This window comes from Colossoma macropomum, unplaced genomic scaffold (genome assembly GCF_904425465.1).
Source record: "Colossoma macropomum unplaced genomic scaffold, Colossoma_macropomum, whole genome shotgun sequence".
NCBI classification, from domain to species: domain Eukaryota; kingdom Metazoa; phylum Chordata; class Actinopteri; order Characiformes; family Serrasalmidae; genus Colossoma; species Colossoma macropomum.
Window position 1 is genome coordinate 21,309,164 of NW_023494789.1, and position 23,118 is coordinate 21,332,281.

The 23,118-nt window shown below is 39.4% G+C and overlaps 1 protein-coding gene across 2 annotated transcripts in view; it reads left to right on the forward strand.

The window, feature by feature from the left end:
- tns1a (tensin 1a) overlaps positions 1-23,118 on the forward strand; it is a 240,106-nt gene that overhangs the window by 21,915 nt on the left and 195,073 nt on the right. The window contains exon 1 of one of the 2 annotated variants that reach the window (XM_036570546.1): positions 14,484-14,874. The exons of the other annotated variant lie outside the window; for it this stretch is intronic. Coding sequence (XP_036426439.1) covers positions 14,794-14,874 — 81 coding nt within the window. The 5' untranslated portion in view covers positions 14,484-14,793. Of the gene's footprint in view, positions 1-14,483; positions 14,875-23,118 lie in introns of those variants that run through there. 2 annotated transcript variants of the gene reach the window in all.

Below are 23,118 nucleotides of genomic sequence, written 5' to 3' on the forward strand. Positions count from 1 at the left end.
TTACCTTGGTATTTGAAAATGATGATGGTATTTTCAAATTATGACGTGGTGAATTTCTGTTCCACGTTGGACAACTAAATCAACTCATTCTGCATATTTATAATTTAGAGGGGTCACTGATTGGTGGAGTGGGAACTTACAGACAGGTGGTGCTGATAGAAAGAGAGGAAAAATCAGAGCTGTGCTGTGGTGTGTGGCATGTTTCGCCTGCTAACTAATCTTTCATTAGCTCAGCCAAAATGCTGCAGATCCAAACACCACAGAACAAAGTTTATTTATTTATTTATTTATTTATTTATTTATATAGTACTTTTTACAACAGGCGTTGTCACAAAGCAGCTTTACAGATAAAAATGGGTCCAAGCCACCATGAGCAAGCCAATGGCTACAGTGGCAAGGAAACACTCCATATAAGCAAGAGGAAGAAACCTTGAGAGGAACCAAGACTCAAAACTCATCCTCCTCTGATCGACCGTGGATAGCAAACAGTAACAGCAGAGAATGAAATTTGATCATTACTATAACATACGGAAAAAGAGGAAAAGCAGGAGTACCAATGTCTATGATTAAAAAAATTCAGCAGAATCAGGTCAGTGGCATGCAGGTGAGGTTTGTGCAACGTTGCTCAGCAGGAATAACCATGGTGGTCAGACTGGTCCAGAAGGCTGGCGAACAGTGGGCAGTTGTTCAAGTTTACAAGTTTAATATGTTGTCTGTAGTGCATTTTCAAAATACATGCAGGGCAGAGAGGTAAGTGGAGAGAGCTGTAGAGCAAAATAGTACCCAAAAAAACTATTTTTTTTCAGACTGACCACTATTTTACCATTATTAACATTACATAAAAACTCAGAAGGGATGTGTAGGTTCATTGGTCATACTGGATAGTTAATAAAATGGCTATATTTGCATTGTAGTCATCAAGACCCCTGCAGACCCCTCAGCAAGTTTCTCTACTTTGTACTGTTTTAATCAAAACACTCTAAATTATTTATTGTTGGGCAGACACAAATCTTTAAATTCACCTTAATGGAATGATACTATAATCTTTTTTATCCAAATAAAACACTAATACATTTATACATAGATATGACTTCTAGGTATCTAGGTTTCCACATATCTACCAAGGCGTTCGGCTTAACCTCATAAAGTGCCTTCAGTACTCCCCATTCTTTTGCTGAAACAGATTCTCGCACCCTGACATAGTCTCTGTGTAACCAATCGAATCTATCCACATCTGCAATGCAAATTACCGCTGTATGTCATCGACTCTATGATAACAAGCAGCTCCATTGCCAGGAGAGGGCGAGCAATTCATGCTTCTGTGATTTGTCGAAAGCAGCTACAGCAGCCTGTAGTGTTCAGTGTGTTACGTGGCTGTGATTTATGTCTGCTTGTATAGAAATGGCTGCATGAGGAGAGCAGGGAGATGCTCATTTTTGACATGTGCAAATGAATGGCTGTTGATTGGTCAACAGAGTGGGTCCATAGGGGGAATAAACAGAAGGTCCAGAAGAAGCTTTGGTCAAGCAGAGCTTTGGTCATCACATAAGCGTGAGAAAGCTTGCTGCCTCACTATGGATGGGTGATGTGGTGACGATGCGGAATGGAGGGGGGGTGGGTCAGAGGAAAAGCAAAATCATTATGCAGTCACCCCCCCACCCACCCCATTCTCTCTCTCTCCCTCTCTCCTTTTCCTTTTTTTTCTCCCTCTGCATCCCCCTCACTCTCCTCCATGCTAATCTCTCACTTGCTCTCCCCATCTTCTTCCTTTTCTCTCTTGCTGTCTTTCCCTCACTCTCCCTCTCTCTCTTGCTCACTCTTCTCATCTTTGTGCCTTTCTCTCTCCCTCTCTCTTTCTCTCTTCCACCCATCTCTCTCTCTCTCTCCAATTATTGTCTCTGTCTCTCTCCCTTCTCTCTTTCTCTCCGTCTTCCCATCTTCCTTCCTCCACTCTCTCTCTACCTCTCGCTCTCCCATCTTCATCCCTTTCTTTTCCCTCTCATTTTCTCTCACTCTCCCCATCTTCCTCTCTCTTGCTCATTATTCCTATCTCTCCTCCTTCTCTCTCTCTCCTCCACACTAATCTCTCTCACTCGCTCTCCCCATCTTCGTCTCTCTCTCACTTGCTCTCTCTCTGTGCAGAGTGAGAATGGGTTTCTTAGTGAACCGTAGCGACTCTGCAGTGGTGCGGTGCACCTGCAGTTGGACAGGCAGCGTTGACGCTACAGCGCTAATCACAGTGCATAGGACACACACACACACACACACACAGACTGCACTGCTCATATACATGGTGTACACAGCCTGCACAGCGACCCACTTTGTTGTGCTATAATCTCCGTACCTTGTTCCCCCTCTTATCTCCCGGCGATTCCTGCTGTCTCAAATGTGTGCGCGTGTTTCTGTGCGATTATGCACACTCGTGGTGTACACCTGCTTTGAATTTAGGGGCTGTTATTCTTTTAATCTCTCTCTCTGTCTGCTGCTTGCTCTCTTTGTCCTGTACCCCTCTCTTTTTCTATCCTATCTCCTCTATCTTTTCTTTCTGTCCTTTCCTCCCCCTTTCATTTCCTTCTCCTTTTTGTTCAGTGCCTCGCTCCCCTTCTTCCACGCAGATTCTTTTTTGCTCTCTCTCGCTCTCTCGATCTCACATGCGCACATTGGGATTCTCTCTCCTCTTTCTCCTATTATTGCACTCTCTTTCATTTTGACTTGACTGCAGTTTCCAGTATCTCTCCATTTCTGTCTTCTCTTCTCTTCTCTTCTCTTCTCTTCTTTCTCTTCTCTTCTCTTCTCTTCTCTTCTCTTCTCTTCTCTTCTCTTCTCTTCTCTTCTCTTCCTCTCTCTCTCTCTTTCTGTCTCTCTCTCTCTCTCTTCCCCTCCTCCACGTATCTGCCTCATTCGCCAGACCGAGTGTTGCAGGCTTGCAGCATCCTCACAGTGAGGTAACTGGTGAGTGTGAGCCCGTGAGCAGCGGGCAGAAGAAGATCCTGGCTACCTGTGAGTGGACTGAGCATTCTTGCTTGCTTGCTGCCCCCCTCTACCAGGCACAGGACTGATGATGCTGTGAGCGCTGTTCATTCTGCATGAACACAGCACGGGAGACAGGCTAAGAGGGGGCTGGTCCTCTTGCCAGGACATCGCTGCTGGATTTACCTGGAAACAAGGAGAGAAAGAAGGTGAAAGAGAGAAAGAGAGAGAGAGAAGGAAAAGCGCTGACCAAAAGAACCCGCCATGGCCCGGCTGAATTGGTGTCTAGCAGCGGTCATTAGCTGGGGGAAGTTCCTCTTTTCCTGCTTCTTCCCCTTGAGAGCAGCAAGAAGGGATAAGGTAAGGCTGCATTTGCTCTGACTTTTCACCATATCAAACAATGCACTCAAGGGTCACCTTACACAGCTCCCGTTTAGTGGCGGCCAACAGCGAATCTGCTACCTAACAGACTAACCAGTCTCTTTTTTCATTTTGCATTCCTTTTTAAATTCATCTTTTCCACTGCCTTACCTGTGGATGCTAACTGATCTCTCAGGTGGGCACCCACGTATCCTTTTCTCAATTCTGAGAGTTCATATAATTTGAAGCTGCGACAGTGTCTCATCAGCACACTGTTTGAAGAGCAGTCCTGCTGGATGTGCCTGAATCAATCATTCGTTACATCTCACCACATATGAAACCCAGAAAAAACAAGCTTTTACATCAGGCATTCAACCTGAGCAGCTTTGATAGCACAGTGAGGTCTCAATCATTTTAGCTTCCATTCTTTTACATAGTGATTTTAATTCTAAAGCCTGTGTTTTAAGGATTAAACAGAGCCTGTCCCTGCCAGCCCCTCAGGCTTATCTCAAGTTCCCACCAGCCGTTTTTATGGCATGGACGAGCCTGAGGGTGAAGCTTTCTGGTCAAATTGGTTGGTTTTGGTAGTGCGGCAGAGTTTTACAGAATGATTGCATTGCATGAGCTTGAGATGCTCATAAGCCTTGAGAGCGTTGCTGGAGCTGGCAAACTGGTGCCAGGTGTGAGGTGAATGGGGGTGGCGAGAGTAGGGGTCAAGTTGTGATTGGTTTGCTCATTACGTACCACAGCGCTTTTCCTGATGTCTGCTGCAAAGCCCCCCTCTTGCCGCAGAACTCTCTTTTTTCTTTTTCCCATCCCCCAATTCTCTATCTCTCCCTGCTCACGTACCTTACCAAGGCTTTTTCAGCTCCTGCTAACAGCATAACCAAGTGCTTTCCATTCAGCTCCCCAGCTGGCTCCCTTAGCCCACTCTCATCCACTGCTCTTTTATGAAAAGTACTTTTTTCTCTTTCTTCCAACTCTGTGCCTCCTTCCAACCACCCTCCCTCTTGCCAAAGACTCTTCGTTCAGACTGAGAGCTTTTGCTTTTACACTGATGTGTCAGTACATTATGATCTGTTCTCCTAGCTATAGCAGGACATATGATATCTTCATATTCTGCACCGTTTTCTATATGGTAGTTCAGACAGGCAGACAGACATGTACATAACGGAGACAGGTAGACAGGTAAGACCATTTACAGACAGTGAGACAGGCAGGCGGACAGTCATGCAGACATGCACAGATTGTGATGTATACATGTACATCCATGCCCACATATACACAGGCATTTCATGTAATAGTCAGATGTTGCTGTATGGGTCAGTTTCCTGTGCCTAGTCCTGGACTGCACAGCATTCAAAGGTGATTTTCCATTAAAAAGAAAATGTGGTCCAAGCCTAGGCTTAATCCTTTTCAGAGAAACTGACACTGTTTGATAGACAGTGATTCGCTAATCATTCTAGAATAACAATTTTCAGCAGCCACACTGAGAAAATGTTTAGCTGTTCTCTTAAACGTTTTTTTTACACAAGGCCTGCAGGATCTGCACTCTGCTTTTGGAACACTCCTTAATTTTTGATGGTAAACTTTCTGCCCGAGTGGGGAATCTTGTCTCAGAAGCCTTTTGTGCTTACTGCCTTCCATCCCATCATACTGTTACTTAAGCGTTTCCCTCAGAGTCTCCCTGCACGAGGAATAATTCCAAGGAGAGACCTATGACAGAGACAGCTTTAGAACCTCATATGACGTGTGTCTAAATATTTGTTGTCATGAATGTTCTGGTTACCGGTGCACTGGCTATTTTTGGGGAAAGCTTGCATCCAGATGTTCCTGTTCAATTATAGAAGGGTAAGATCAATGTCTCCTCACTGCAGAGGAAACCTTAGTGTCCCAGGACTTCCTTGAGTAGATGAAGAAACCGTTATTTCAGCTTGGATTACACTTCAAGTAAATGATCACTGACTCTGGCATACCCTTGCCTTGCCATGATAAGCACAGCTTGAGTGATAAGTGTTGCTGGAGCTTGCTGACTGCTTCTCAGTGTGCTTGTGTAGCTCAGCAAGAGTCACACTCTTCTCGGTATGACCTGCACTTCACCTCTGGCACCTTTGCTCACCCCAGCCAGGACAGGGACGCCTGCCAAAGCTTTAGGCAGACAGGATCAGGTTGATGGACCAGAGATTTCTGTCTATCCATCTCTGCCTTTGCCACTAGCTCTTAGATAGCATAGTGGGTAACACTACAACCCCACAGTGGATTTCCCTTTGTGGATATCCCCTGGACTTTACCAGCGATAACAAATTTATTGCCATGATAAATGGTTTTAAATAATGTGCTTAGGTTTAAACAATGTGCTTTTGCACAGTACTGTATGTCCACCAAAACAGGTCATAGGGGCTAGAATGAAAGCATCAAGACTGTTTTCACATGTGTGGAGGTAATATGGGCAGATAAAGGAGTGGCTCGTTCATCACGAGATGTTCAAGACTAAAGCGTTTCTCCTTGGCTGTCGGCAGGGTGCACAGCACAGACTAATTTACGAGCCACCAGGACATTAGTGAAATGAGTGGAGAGGGCGACAGGTCCTCCAGCGTAATGGCTACCAAGGAGAGGTGCATGCAGGGAGCCTTCAAAGTGTTCCTGATGAGGAAGAAAGAGATTAATACCAGGAACAAAAGACAAAGCCCTGTTCAGGGGAATCGTCCTCCCTTACAGTAAACTACTGCCCCTACACAGCCATCCACTTTCACACAGAACAGTCTTAGTGGCTTTGTTTACATCTCAAAGATTGAATTATGAAGGAAAATTTAAAAATCTTCTTTAAAGAACAAAATCTCTCCTTATATTCATACCATTTAGCTTTATCTTGTGTATGGCACTAATTATTACCTGATGGTGCTAAATCAAGCAAAAATAACCAAAGAATTTGCTGCTGTTATTGTCACTACCACTACCACTTCTGTTATTTCACCACTCCTTAGCAGGGTGCAGTTAATACTGGGCTTCCTTGAGGAGAGATTTGGAAATGATTAAAGGTGCCATAGAATGGAAAACTATTGGCATAGTTGAATAAGAAGAGTTCAGTACAAGGAACTGACATGTGAACCCCAAACACTGTTGTCTCTTCCTTCAAATGCAAATCCCGCATTTGCAAAAAAGGGCAGTAAAACGGGCCCTAAAATTCCAAAATCCTAAACTGTTGACTCACTAATATTTACACACGCAAAATTTACATACACCAGCCCATGTTCTAGCCCGGCAGGAAACAACAACAGCGGAACATCAGGAATTAAAATCATTGCAGGCTATGAAGGGATGTCAGCAATTTTCATACCCTTCCCAAGGAACCAAACTATCAACGGGCTGATGTTCATCTTAAATGAGGCTGAAGTTTGCTTACTGTTCGCCAGCTTCTTAATTGAAGGTTCTGTTCTTTTTTTAGTGAATTGGAGATGCCATATTGCCTCTAGGTGTGAATGTGTGTGGCAATGTATATGTTTGTGTGTCTTCCCTGTGATGGACCAGGGTGTATCTGCCCAATGCCTTTCTCCCAGGGACAGCTGGGATACTCTCTAGCAAGCCCCACAACCCAGAAGGATAAGCGGCTTAATAACATATTAATAGCGGCTTGTGTAACATTAAGAACTGTCACTACTGAAACACATTCTGGTACTGATAAATTGAAATGTTTAGTCATTTCTTTTCATAAAATAAATACAATCAAGGTGTATATAGTCATTCAAAGCAAAAGAATTTTAGTCTAAAGTCCAAGTCAGTTAAAAGTCTGAAAAGCGTTTTAAACTGTGCCTTTGCACAGGTTCGGTAGATCCATAAATGGTCCATAAACCCACTGGAACTGAACTGGCGAAGGGAACAGGAGGCTACATAATATGATCCCCCCCCCTCACCAGGATCACACAAAGAATTATGTTTGGCAGCAGATAAAGTGGGAGATATCTTTTCTGTGGTTTAGCTGAAAGTTTTGATAGGTCATTGATTAAAATAACTTTAAAGCGTGCGTCAGGGCTTTCTGGGCCTTAGAGGTTTATACAGACGAAAGACCTCTACTGTGTTGGGAAGTTTATCATTTAAAGTTGATCAGACGACTGGATGTTGAATTTGTTTAAAAAACAGAATTTGATTTCTTTGAGATTTATGGTGGAGACCTTTTGTGCTGAATGGAAAAAGCTGTATCTTATTACTGCCTATTTTACAGTCGGAAGCAAAAGTTCAGACGCACCTGGTAAAATTACATTTTGTTAAAGTTCTAAGTGAAAATAAGACAACACATCCTTTATGGAGAAAAGACCTTGTTACATTTTAATATGCAAGTACTGTTTAGTTGCTGAATTTAACACATTGGAAATGTTAAAAGGTGCAGAAGTTGTGGCACATTTTATTTATTTATTTATTTATTTTCCAAAGCATTTAACAGAAATTGTGCAGTAAAATTAGCAAAAAATGCCATATTGAAGTTTGTTCTAAATTACATTCTAATTGTATACATCCTCTACAGTGTGTGTTCAAAGGTGTTCAAACTTTTGCTTATGACTGTATATTTTAACAGTTCTTGGCTCAGAGCATTTTCAGGGCCTTTTCTTAGTTGATGAGGTTTCAAAGAAAGAGAAGTGTCCTCACATTTTAGCACTGCATTTAAAGAAATAATGCTTCATTTGCAGATCGTAGTGGAATGGCTGCTGCTTCTGTGGTACTGCTGGCAGAAGATCAAGTGGTCTTTGTATTCTAGAGTTCTAAGTACCCAGCAGTGCAGTGGTATCAGTAATACTGCAAGCACTGGCTTCTTCTTATTGGCTCAGAAATGTCCACTAAGGGGAGCTGTTGGGATTTTATCTAAATTCTCCATGACCAGAGGCACAGTTCTTGCAGTGTCGGGAGAGGAGGGCAAAAACGCAAGGAATTTTGATTTCAGCTCTGAGGGAGGTGTATGCACAATAGGCCATTTCATATTTCCTAAAAGACACACACACCACATGCAGACACACCCCTCCACGCACACCCAAACACACATACATATGCACACTCAGAATCGACCATGAAGCAGATAGCTGAGCCTCATCATTTTCCACAGCCTACAGCATAATCATCACCATGATGTTAGCAGTTTGATGTTGTCCTGCTGCAGTTTGTTTCAAATGAACAATATCTAGAACATCTGAGTCTGGTTTATGCAAGCAATTAAGGAAAAATTACACCAGAATTTCTGCATTATTAAATTGTTAGGATATAAATAAGGTCAAAGTGATTTGATATGAAATTCGCCTTACTAGAGAAATTTGCCAGGTCAGAATTGTAGTGACTGGAACCAGATAACTGAAGTGTTTTTAAAGTTACCCCATAGAGCATTATTAGTAACGCATGAAATTGTTACGAAAACATGATCTGTTGTCTGAGACAATGTTTTTTGATAGTTTTGAGATAAGACTTTGGCCTAAAACTTTTTTTTCTTATTATTATTTTTAATAAACTGATGGCAGAAAGGTGCATGCTGAACATTCTAAGACAAGTAGTACCCAAAGACAACATATTTCTTCCAAAGGGACGTAGGCATAAATACATTACCGAGTAGGCCTGTGAAAAAGTGGGGCGGCCAGTTTGATGTCAGCAGTTCAGTCATTATTAGACCTTTTCCAACGCTTCCACTCAGATACAAAACAATAGCACCACTCTGTCAACTGACATCAACCAAAATGCTGGATTAACACAAACCCAAAGCATGTGTCCACTTACCACATTCTGCTTAGTGAAGATGACATAATTTACTTTAAATCAGACAGCTGAGATGTACAGCAACCGGAGGAAAACAACACAGTAAATATGTGTATGGCCTATTTATGTCTTACCCTTGATGAGTCAATGCACTGAAACAGATGTTTGCTTTGACATTTTAGCTTCTGTAGTTAAAGACCAATGTAAGTAACAAATTTGAAGACAAACTGATGATGACGACATTATTAAAATTTGTTTCTGGCTGTGGAGGGGTAGAAAATGACTTTATTGGGGACAGGATCTCAACTTTACAGGTCCTCCAGCTAACATTACATAGCAATGATTGCTAAGTGATTGTGTAGACTCACAGGTTGTTTTGAATAGTAAGTAAAATGGCTGTATTTCTATTGTAGAAATTGTGAGCTCTGTTTCCCATCACCAAAGAAATCTGAGTTGGTCAGTTTCTCTATAATGCACAAATGCAGCAAAACATGCTGAATGGCTTTGCTTAACTCTCAAAGACTGAAGAAATGTTTAAAATTTGGTGAAATTTGGATTTAAAGGTTCCATAGAATGCAATTATTCAGTGTTTTAAAATGTTCTTTTTGGCCTACATAAAAAAGTATGTGACTTTGCTTGAGGCAAAAAATGCCCACTTGCTTTAGATATCAACAACAACAGAAAGTAACTTGTAGTTATTAGCTCACTATGCAACTTTCAATGTCAGATAATTTGACTTCAACCGTCAAAAAGTGGATAAAATCACACAGCATGGCTACTTACAGGTTGCTGTTGGGGCTGGGATGCTAGTAAAGTTTAAACTGCTTGTCTCTTCAGTGTGAAATGCTGAGCGATGCTGCTCGATACTTTCCAAGGTTTGAGAAATTGTCTGGAGTCAAATGTGCAGAGCAAACTAACAACTTTGAAATAAAGTCAGAGAGATCCTGTCAAACAGGTGGGAGCTAAAGTGGGATTCCTATTTGCCAGCTTATTGTGCAAATTTTCTGTTCCACCTTAAATGGTGCAGCAGTTACATTATGGCACCTGTATAAGCTATAGCATTTAAGGTGGAAGGTAACATTAGATTAAGAAGCTGGCGAAAAGAAAGCGAACTTCAGCCTCGTTTAAAGATGAATAGCAGTTATGCCCACTCATGCGGACATCCATTCACAAATTGGAAGGGTACAATTTTTGCAAATAGTCAGCCATTTCCTTTGCTGTTGCTCCGTTGCTGTTGTTTCCTGCTTGGGCTAGAACATAGGATCGTGTATGTAAATAAAATAAAATGTCAAGACTGTTACTTAACAGTTTAGGATTTTGGAATTGGCCTGTTTTACCGCCCTCTTTTACAAATGCAGGATGGCAACTATGCCAATGTAAATATAATTTTCTGTTCTATGGCATCTTTAAAGAGTGCAATCTCTCCTCATATTTATACCAGTTTGTTTTATCCTGTGTATGGGACCAATTGTTACCTGATGGTGCTAAATCAAGTAAAAATAAAGTATTTGCAGCAGCTATTGTCACAACTACCACTTTTGTTATTTAACCACTCCTTAGCAGGGTCACCTAATGGAAAGTGACAGCATTAGATTTAAAATTGAATTATGCGAACCACTTTATTGAATTAACACTGACTAGAAGCGCCCTGCAAATCTGCTTAGTGCCTACAGGAAAGATCACTGGCAGAGGACTCTAAAGGTGTGATTGGCCATCTGAGAGATTATGATTTATCGCAATTGAAATCTTATCCTCATGCAAGTGATTATTCGTGCAAGACCATGAGAGCAGATCTATGGCATGTTATTGAGCGAGCGTGGTTTTCGAGGCAGGGTTCTCCCAGGAGGGCCTTTATGGGGTGGTGATTGTTGTCTGCAAAGATTGAGTAGCCACTGCAAACAGTTTTTGCTGGAAGATGGGGATGTTGAGCTGGACATGTCAATGCTTCAGCCTCTCAGACTGCTTTGCCATGCTGGACAAGTTAGAAATCTGACACTAGAGCACTTAATTGAATGAGTCAGTTGCTTTGAATACTTTGGCTGGGCAAAATTAAAATTTGACTGGACAGTGTCCACCACAGTCCAACATTAGTGTTGACCTTGACCTTCTGCTGCTTGCTCAGCTGAGTATACTAAGCATGCATCAGTATTGACTTTCTTGGCAGAATTTGATAGCTGATAATTAACATCCTGTTGTGGCTGATAACAATAACTGGTTATATAAAATGTAGAGACATATAACACATGCATTAGCAGTGGATAATGTATTAATTAAACAAAAATAATTTATTAATTAAATGGCATCATATAAAAGTATCACATAAAGTGCTTTAGAAAAACTAAAGTGACAGATATTTGTCCTGTTTATAATATTGTTATAAAGCATCATTTTCAAATAATAGAACTCACAAGGCCTAGTTAAGAGCAACTGCATCAGTCAACGTAAGATTTATGTAGAAGATTATCTTGTAAATGATAGTTTCTATCTACTTTTATATTACCTTAATAGAATTATATAGAATTAAAATGTGGTGTTGTTGACTAGGCCTTTGCCTTGTAAATTCCTTGATAGTTCATAATTGTTAAAAATAGACCAAATGTTTGTCACTTTAGTTTAAGGCCCTTTATACAATACAATGTCATTTACTTCATAAAACTTCTTATGTCATCTTGCAATTACTGGGATGAGCCGTTCATAAATACTTGAATACTGATTTATAAATACTTTATTTATGAATGTTTTAGAGCTGCAACTAATGATTATAATTAGATAATCTATCAACTACTTCTTAGATGAATGAAAAATTATGTAACAATTATGTTCCTTGAGACATCTTCACATAAGAAATGTATTTTTTAATAGATATTAAAAAAAACTTTTTATTAGTTTTGAAGTGTCCAAACAGTTACTAAAATGCATTTAAAAAACCTTTGTATTAGTTCGTCATTTATCATTTATATATTATAGTAATTGTATTGTATTAATTGTATTAATGTTCATGGCTGGCATGAACAACTGATACGTTTGTGATTTTGCATATTTTACAGAATTTAAATATTAAACATCATGCAGAAAGCATCTTAATACAGATCAGTGACAGGAACTTCATCTAGTGCAGTATTTTTATCCTCCCCAGGATGACTGAACGTTCTTTCTTCCAACATGTAGCCTAAGGTTACTTTTACTGGTCTCTCATTAGCCACTTAGGCTAGTAAGTTAAAGCACTTACCCACTATTGAATAGAGCTTGTTGGAACTCTGCTGAGAAATGCTACTACCACTTTAAGACATCATGCATTGCACACAGTGACTTTTGTGGGTCTTGCTTTCTTGAGTTAATCTCTCTTTACTGCCACCTCTGCAAATGATTTCCTCTTATGATGCAATGAAATGACAGAAGCCGTATTGGCCTGTGTATATACTGTATTAAAATCTGTCTGAATTAATGCTCGTGAATATTATGAGGCGCTTTTTTAAGTAAACAAGGTGTCAACAATAAACAATGCACATTGAGAATTTTTTTCTTTTACTAATTTTTATAACTAATGAAGTCAGCTTTGTCCCTCAGCCCTACTTTTGTTATGAATTCTCAGTGAAGATAGTCTTCAAATAAGTTTTGGTGCAGAATGCGTAAAATAGGTTGAAACTCTAAAAATGAGTCACTGATTAGTTTTACAGTTCTATGACATAGCTAAATCTGACAATAAAACATTTATTGCAAATATTTACTTTTTATGTAAATATTTTACATTATTTAACCAAGCCAAGGCCTGCCAGCAGGCTCAAAGGTTTATGGCACACTTTTATAACCTAAGAATGGCTCAACCAGTTATTATGGATGTCCCTGTAGTTACTAAATAATAAGCGATAGTATGTAACAAGCCTGGAATTTAAAGGGGTTTATTTCCAGAGCCGTGTACAGTAGTAGAGGAGTAGGCGTCTTACTAGTGTGTGAAGGCTAAAGATAGAGTGCTAAATTATCAGTTGACTGATAACTATGAATGATAGTTATAACTGTCAACTGTAATAATAATAATAATAATAAATCACTTGTCTGTCTATATAATTAACAGTACTGTGCAAAAAGTGTGTTTTTGCATATAAAATAACTAAATATCATTAGAATATCATTAGAATAAACAAAAATGAATACAGTAAAAGTAACAGGAATTGTCTCCTTTCAAAAAAGTAGTACATATCTTGGTTTGGATTTGGACTTTAGTCTAAAATCCTTTTGCTTTGAATGATTCTGTACCATAATTATGCTTGTTTTAGTAAAACAAATGATTTAACGTTCCACAGACTAAAACTCTTTGTGCTGCTGTAGTGACGTGAAAACATGGGACAGTATTTATTTAATACATTTTTTTATTTAAAGATGAAATTCATGATAATTCTCAATATTTTAACTTTACTTTAAACAAAGTTCAATTCACTTAAAAATACTTTTTGTTATAAGTTGAAATGTAGGGGTTAGGGTTTGGGACAGACACCTCCCAACAGAAAGTACCCTATAAATGATGATTTTGTATATATTTAGTTTTTTTGCTCTCTCAATGACTTCCTTGGACTTAAATAGATCATAACATAGTACTTCCACATATCCAAGGTCTGAATACATAATTGTTTTATTTATTTATTTATTTTACTTTGAGGCTACAGTTTGGACTAACTCAGTGAAACGATCCATTTAATTTTTGTTTTACTTTGTTTTTACTTTATTGGCTGCACCTTTATATTATTCCTTTCCCTCAGAAACGTTCATGCTGTTCATTTTTTGTGACAAATCATGTTTTGATACATGCATGATTTTTTTTCCTCTTTCTTAATTAAACAGTGTATAGAAATAGCTACCTGTAAATGTAAACCACAAGGGCTTCAGTGTTTTGGTCTGGGTTTTTTTTTACCATTATTGGGTTGGCTTAGCAAGATGCTAATGTTCACCTCATTCTCTCGCATCTCAAACGCAGGACGCACAAAGACTGGTTACTTTTAGCCTTTTAGAGAAGGCAGATGTTTCAGCAGTGGAGCTGAAGGAGAGAGAGAGAGAGAGCAAGAGAAGGAGAGAAGCAGTGAGAGAGAGAGAGAGAAAGAGAGAGGGGAGGTAGAAAGCGGAGAAAAGAGGGGAGAGAGTCGATGAAAAATTTAAGTCCTGTTAGTGAAGACATGAGCAAGCACGCGTGCAGAAGAGAAGGAGAGAGAGATAGAGAGAGAGAGACATGGAGAGAGGAGGAGAGAGGAAGTGAGAGGGAGGTGAGGCCTGAGGGAGGGAGGATGGGAAAATGTAGAGAGAGTATATAAAGCGGCGGGGGGGTGCAGGGGGGTGGAGGTGGTTTACAAGGAGGAGAGAAGCGAGGTACAGGGAAAACGAGGGAGGGGCCGTATGGAGGGGAAAAAAGCAGGAGAGGGAAGGGGGCTGGTAGGGGATTTGGAAAAGCGGGTAAATAGAACCCAGACGGCACCCCCTCTTTCTCTGCCTGGAGAGTCAAGTATGCTTGCCCCCGAGAGAGAGAGGGAGAGTTACAGAAAGAGAAAGAGAGAGAGAAAGAGAGAGTGTGTGTGAGAGAGAGAGAGAGAGAGAGAGAGAGAGAAACAGAACAGCGTGGAGGAGAGAAAGTCTTGCAGCAGCCTCTCTCCTCTGCCTGCCCTTATTACTTGATGGAGCTGTGCAGCTAGCAGAGAAACAGTGTGGAATATTTGAGACTGTTGCTGAAGGAGGAACCATTCCTTCAGGATGCCGTCCATGTCTCTGGGGCTGCCGGCAGCACTGGCTGGACGGGCCAGAACCTGGGTGTGCCTGTCCTGCATGTTCTGGGTGAGACGTACTGTCCTTGCCATCTGTAGATGCTGTGGAACACGCTAACCTCCTTTGCTGAGCTGCTGTAGTGTGTGTATGTTTGCCTGTTTTCATACATTTTGTAGGCTTTGTAAGAAAACCAAAGCAAAACTTGGGATAGTTGACAAAATGCTCCGGACTTTGTAAAGTGCTTTTAACAGAAACATTGTTTCACTGTTTATAACCGTATCTTTTTGGTTATCGAGGTTAAGGTTGAGGCTTTCAGGGTTTATCACTATTACATATAGGTAGGTAGATATATATGTATAATACACATGGAACAAAAAACAAAACTGTGGTTGTCATAATTTGTGAACATCTAAGTGTGCCTGTGTGTAGGGCTTTTAAGGCGTGGTGTATGGTGGCGCTGCACGATATGTATAATATACTAGTATTGTAATTATATTGCTAATAGAGTTGTCAGAGTTAATGCATTGATAACGTATTAATGCAGTAAACTATGAATGCCACTGATTCTTTTAATCCACATCAACACTGATCAACTGTAAATCAACTGTAGTAGTGCATGCTAAAGCCCAGCTGCTCATGTACTGTTGCTATGACATCTGCACCTGTAGTCCTCTCATTCAAAGACAGCTTTTAAATGGCAAAGAGTTCCATTTATGCAGTTTATTCTCTTGATAAAACCAAAAGCAAAGCAAAACAGTGCTGATGCCCACAATATCAGTAATATCAGGCACGTTAGCACATGAGGGCACCTTCAGCAGACTATGCTGCACAGTGCTTGCAGGAGAACTATGGATAAATTAATGAGCAGCAGACTAACAAAAGCAATAGCAAAGTGCAAAGCTACAGTTCACTTCACAAGCTTCCACTTTAACAAGAATCCACCAGCTGTATGAACAAGAGTAAGAGCAAGAGTTAGAACCTCAGACTGTATATATGATATGGAAACTGTGTTCAACTTATGTTCACCCTGCATTCACATGATTTATGTTCAAGTTTATGTAGAATTACTGAAGGTAATGAATATACTCTGATGAAGCGTATTTTGTCTAGTCATATACACTGGCAAGAAAAAGTATGTCAACCATTTGGAATTATCTGCATTAATTGGTCTTATAATGTGATCTGTTCTTCATCTAAGTCACAAATATAGACAAACACAAACACACAAGTGCTAAAGCTGATTACACACAAACAATTCTAATCTTTCATGCCTTTATTGTGCACATCAATCAAACATTCACAGAGTTGGTGTAAAACATAAGTGAACACTTGGATTGAAGTATTGGTCAAACCTCCTTTGGCAGGAATAATCTCAAGCAAGCGCTTCCAAAAGCTGCAGTCCTGCTCAGTGTTCAGAAGGAGTATTGGTGAGCTGTATTCTTCGTGTGTCTGGTGTGAACAGCTCCATTGGGTTAAGGTCTGGGCTGCTTTTTTTTCTTTTATTTTTGAGCTGTTCTGTAGTAGATATGCTTAAATGTTTAGGGTCATTGTCCTGTGGCGTCACCCAGCTTCTTCTGAGCTTCAACTGGTAGGCAGCCACCCTCCTTAACATGATCGTCTAGGATATATTGACAAACCTTTCCCCCTTGATGATGGCCATCGTTGCAGGCCCAGAGGCAGCAAAGCAACCCCCGAATCTTGATGCTCCTTCCACTGGGATGTTGTTTTCATGTGCCCTTTTCACCGTTTTGGAGTGTCCGAATGCTCCTTGACAAACTTCAGCCATGCAGCAATGTGTTTTTTTTTGGAGAGTAGTGGCTTCCTCTGTGGTGTCCTGCCATGCTTGTTCATTGTTTTTTGTATAGTAGACTCATCAACAGAGATGTTAAGTCCAGTGATTCCTTCAAGGTGTTACTCTCTGGTTCTTTTTTACGTCATTGAGCATTCTGTGTCATGCCTTTGGAGAGATCTTGGCTGGGGACACACTTCTAGGGAGAGTAGAGACAGTACTATATCATCTACATTTATAGATAGTTTGTCCATCTGTAGACTAATGAATACCTAAACTCTTTGAGATTACTTTATAACCCCGCTCCAGCTTTATTCAAATCAACATTTATTGATTGTTAGTTCACATTGGTAGATGTTTGCTGTGAATAGCAAACTTAAAATGTTTGAGTGGTCAAGTCAAAGTAGTTCTAACACCTCCAATCTCATTTAATTGACTGGACTCCATGCTTGTTAACTCCTGGCTCCAGTTTGCCGTTGTTGAAGTTATTTGTCTAGGGGTTTACATGCTTTTTCCAAGTTACACTGTGAATTTTTGAGAGATGTATTCTACATGAGGACGTATGGGCCACAACAATGCATTATTTTTGTGTTATTAGATTGAACAGATTGTGTTTGTTCTTTATTATAACTTAGATAAACACAAGACAAATGCGATTAATGGTGATTAACAACACAAACTAATGCAATTACTTGTGATGATTATTTTAATTGTTTGACCTCCCTAATTGCCAAATATTGTGATTATGATACACTTGGCAGTATATTAAAATGAACGTGTGAAATAATAATGTGACACGATTAATGGCCTATAAAAATGTACTGTTACATAAATGCTACAATTCATACACAGCCACAAAAAGTTATCTGGAACTGTGATTGCTCAGGATTCCCAACACACAGTAAGACATTGTGATTGGTTAGAGAGTACATTAGCATATTACAGCCTTCTGTGATATCAGGATTATAAAGGCCAATATTCTGATGTTGATTATTGCCCGAATGAATGGATAAAATTTTGGAGGTGAACTTGATGTATATGTCCAAATAACTTTTTCCGCTATGACAAGGAGTCATCACATGTTGTCGATCTATTGCATGTTACATTCTGCAAGTTTTTTTTTTTTTTGATCTGTGTTGGTCTGAGCTGCCTCCCTGGACGACAGCACAAGCGTCCGCTCTCTTTGCACTAGGCCTGCCTGGTCCATTTCTGCGAAGCCCTGAGCTATTTCTGTTCTCTTAGGCTCGTGTATAATTTAATCGGCCGCTGTGTGTTTGCACGACACACAGAGTGCTCCGAGCCTCAAGCCAGAGGCTCCCTGAGCCCATTAGCAAACCATGCAGCCCAGTTCACAGGTCAAATGAGAGCCTCCCAGCACCCCTAGCACCTTCTGCACCAATCCCCACCTCAGCCAATTAGCATCTGGTCTGATCACTCGCATGCTGTGAACAAGAGGGAAGCTATAACTACATACTCTTCTGGCATGTATCCATAGTTTGATATCTTAAAACTAGGCAGCCTGAATTTAAAGTTTCATTCTTTTTTATGAGTTTAAACGAATGAACGAACAAATGCTTGTTTAAACGAACAAGGATCTACAGTTTGTCACAGAGTAGGCCAATTTTACTCATAGGAGTTATAATAGGGTTATCAAAAACATTGATATGGAGTACTTCTTATTTCAACAAGTGGAGAAGTTGTGTTTAAAGAGTGAATTCAGATTTTTTTTATTTGTAACAGGGCTATGAAAATAACATTCAAAATTGAATAGTTGTCAAATCCATGAAAAATATGTATTCAAATGTATGTGTGTGTGGACACCTGACCAACACACCTATATGAGCTTGTTGGGCATTTCATTCCAAAACCATTGGCATTGATGTGGAGTTGGACCCTCTTTGTGGCTATATCAGCCTCCACTCTTCTGGAAAGGCTTTCTCAAGATTTTGGAGTGTGTCTATGGGAATTTGTGCCCTTTTTATAATAGCAGCACTTACAGTTGTCCAGGGCAGATCTAGCAGTGCAGAAATTTCACAATTTCCATTTAATTAAATGGTTAAGATGTAAACAGAGTAATTCAGAGTGGTTTAATGTGAAATGCTCCATTCTAGGGAAACTGAATGAGTCAAAATTATTCACAGTGGGGATGATAGGAACCAGATGTCTGAGGTGTTTAATGCCTGGTTTACAAATACATTGCATAATGCCTGTGTTTTTTCTGTTTGTTTTACGATTATTGTGAACTAGAAGATTTAAGATTTTGGCCTAAAGCATACTTTATGGTGAAGTGGTAGAGGGTGTTGTATGGCAAAATAGTCCCTGTAAAATGTATTTTTAAAAATGTATCAGTGTTATACCATTATCAACATTACATTTAAAAGAAGACACATGCAGGTTCACTGGTTGTTTTGGATGGTAGATAAAATGGCTATATTTGTGCTGAAGACATTATGACCCCTGGTTTCTATCATTATCACTGTAAGGAAATCTCTGATTTGTGAACAGTGGTGATGATAAGAACCAGAGGTTGCAATAACACAAATATAGCCATTTTATTTATTAGTCAAAACAACCAGTCAACCTACACATCTTCTGAGTATTTATATATAATGTTGGTAATGTTAAAATAGTGGTAAACTGACACACTATGTTTTAATGGTTAGTATTCCACCCTAGAATGCTGTGCATGTTCCACTCCACCAAAAAAAATGTGTTTTAGACCACAACCTTCTCAAAACTGTCATTAAACAATGTCTCAGCATCAGGCAGTTATTTATAACCATTTCATGTAATAGCTTTCTGTGAGGGAGATTTTGGAGGCATTAAACACTTCAAACATCTGGTTCCTATCACCACCACTATGAACAATTTTGACAGTAAGTTTCTCTATAACTGAACATTTCACATTAAACCACTCTCAATAACTTTGTTTATATCTTAACAATAGAATCTACAGTAATTTAGAAAAATCATTGGAATTCTCATTCAACAGTGGAAAATCTTATTGATCGCTTCAGAATAGTACTTAAGATTAAGAACTTAAGAGTAGTCCTTTTAAGGAAAAATGGAAAAAGGTAAGACTCAAACTTGTTGATAAAGAATGTAAATCTAATGCAAATTCATTACATAACTAATTATGCTATGTAATACGCTGATTACATTTAAAATTGCATTAGAAAATTAAAAGACTTCATATACTCTCCTGAAAATGTGAACAAGTGCTGAATAGCCGAAAAGCAGCAGCTTTTTTTTCTAGTGTGAGTTTCCTCTTCTTGTGATTTGAAACAGATATTGAGATTGCCTCAAACATTGCCACCAGGCGAAGAAGAGTGCCAAGTCCAGCATGCTTTAAAATTAGACAATGATTTATCATTTGCCAGCAAATTCAGGTAGGCTTTCCTTCTGCCATGAGAGACTGCACTCTAAATAGAAGAGCTCTTCTGAAAAAGCAGTCTAGGACAGACTTGCTCAGCCTAGATCCTAACTTTAACCGTTATGAAAGAAACAGCAGGGTTGGTCTCAGATCAGATTTTGTAAATGTGCACTGTCTGCATGTGGAGGAGTGACAGTTCCTCCATTATTTGCTGGAAAAAAGACTATTTGTAGGCTACAGATGGTCCTTAGTGGATGTATAAGTGCAGATTCAATCAGTAAAATGGGAATGTAAACGATAGCAGTGATGTAAGTGATGGTATAGAATGTGGGAGGCTGATGTCATTTATATCCAAGCATGTTAAAAAAAGAAATCTAAATGTCAGCTTCAGAGTCGTTTTGAGGTTTGCTCGGCGTCAGTGGCAGGGGCTGAGACTGAACAGTAGCCAGGGGACCCAAACTGAAAAAAAGACATTTGCACAACAGAGGCTGAGCTACGTGCAATGGTGACGCAAACCTGCCCGAGAAGAGGAGATTAGAAGCAGGAGTGATGTCTCCTCATCATAAGGCCTCTGAGAACACTCCTCAAATTCTCACCGTGAAGCCACCATACACAGCCTGGAACTTCACATTGCAGATTTAAAGGAAAATCAGAAATAACAAATCATGTTCAGGGCTGTACTTAAATTTTTGCGCTATTAGCACCAGTGCTATAAAAGTTGTGAGTGTTGAAAACAACATAATTCTTCTAAAATGTATACTGCTCAACAAGTGCAGTCATTTTAGTGGAAAAAAGAAAGCAGTAAAATGCTGTAATTTAATGCTCATTTTATTAAATATACAGAAAATTAATTTTCTCCTAAATAATTTACATTCTCCACAAGGGGGCACAATCAGCACTCTATAATGGTTTTCTGCATTTTTGAGAGTGAGGAAACCTACATGAACAGTAATGCACATAGTTGGAGTCATAAATTTCAAAACAGAAAACAGAAAAAGTTTATTGCCTGAAAGTAAGGCTCAGTGTTATTGTAATATATGTTTTTAAATTAATCAGTTCATTCTAAAAAAAGACTAAACATTGTGAAGGCAGCAAGAGGAGCAGGGGGCACCATGTTCTGAATCCACAGACATGTTGAAAAGGACTGAAACTGTTGCTAGCTTTAAATATGACTACAGACTAAACAACTATTAAGCATTTGTACATTGCAGGAGCCATTGTTTACACACATCAAATAAACTTCGACTTGACTTCTATGAGCAGTAGGACTGCACTTAATATTTCTCCTGCAACTATATTGTTTTATTGCACAGCCATGATGTTGTAATTTAATATTATTTCTAGAACCCAACCAATATATTGGTTGTTTGACATTATCAGCCAAAATTGATGACTTGCGTTTTTTTTGGCATTCATGAAAATATAGCAGATAATTACCAACTTTTTTGTATTGATGTAAAATTCTACCAGCTGATCCTCAAAAAAATATTATTATTATTATTGTTTTTGTTGTTGATATTTTTCACTTGCTGCTATTTGACGCATGCAGAAAAATTTAGAATTCAAATCTTTCAGCATAAGTATAAGAGGAGAATCTTATTATGATTAGGATTTGCTTCTTTTCTTCTTTTGCAGAAACTGTCATTTTTGACATTGAAAAAGCAATAAAAAAGTTGGACATTCATACTCAAACCTGTTGGTATAGAATGTAAAATTAAATGTAATGTTATTCACTATGTAACTATGTACTTAGTTTAAATCATTATCTAATGTAAATCAAATGTATAGTGAAATGACATTATTTACTCTGGACTAGCGTTGAATCTAGCATGCCTGGGACCAGAGAAAACTATCTCCTTAAAAAAGCCGTGTTTAGGGAACGCCTCTTTCATCTGTTGGTATTGTTCCAAAGCTGGCACCTCTGTGTCATCCTTGGAGACAGTCAGCCCCCGTAAGAGCTTTGACGTGAGCATGGTGACAAAGACCAGGAAGTGACAGACGTGAAAGGCGGTCCGGTGGGACTCAGTCAGCGCTCTCTCGAAAGAAGAAAAAGCCTGTGTAACTTTACCCAGGTGGATTGGTGGTGTGGAGCATAGCTCCTCCTGCCCCTGGCTGTCCAAGAGTGGCCTGACTCCAGGCACGCTTCACTGGACACATGTCCTCTCAAAGCTCCTGCAGGCCCCTGGAGCTTCTGCCTCAAGCTGCTCCGGCATGCACCTTTTCTTCCAGTGTCCTCTTTCTCCATCCACATCTACTACTAGCTCTCTACTTCTTTCCCTTTTTTTCTGTTAACTAATCCAGCTGTTTACAAATATTCAGGTTGGACTGTTTGTTTCAGAGCTGTGTAGCCTGGGAACTTTATTTATTTACTAATTCAGTTGACTGGTTTAATGCAGAATGTGGTAGATGTTGATAGATGCTAGTTCAGCTACAGAACCTAATCTCCTCAGTTATGATGTTGAAGTGCTGACTATTCTCTAAACATGTAGTGCACCTTTCACAAACAACTGTCCTTACATTGAAGTTAATCAGTACTGGATGATCGTACATCCTGTTTTTCCAGGACATATCCTCTATTTGGGACCTAAAACATGCATCCGGCCACGATTTCTGGATTGCTTAAAAAGTCCGGAATTTAGCTTTCCTTTTATGTTGACATTTGCTGTCTGTGCCATGCCACCCTCCTGCCTCCCATGACCCCTTTTTTTAACAAATGAATGATAATCAACCTTGGTAACCTATTCTTTGTATAGACTTGCGTCTTTTGAATGGTTTCTTCTCTGCTGAGCTCAGTTAAATAGTTCACGCAGTCAATCATCATAGACATGAACAGTTATATCGAAGGTGCTGAAATTATTTGATTTTTATAGAATTTTTAGTTTGTGTTTACTGAAAGCTTATGATTTAATCACTTTGACATTATTAAGAGCTAACAGTGTTATTCATTCAGCTCTTTTAAGCAATATTACTTTGCACTTTTAGTGCATAATCACCTAGTGCAAAGTGGTTAACTGGGGAAAAAAGTGATAATTATTTTGATTGCATACTACTGTTTCTTTCTTAACTTTTGTATCATTTATGAATTTAACACAATTTCTTTCCTGTAACCTTTAGAGCCATGTCCTCATGGAACTCATGTCTCAGAAAACCA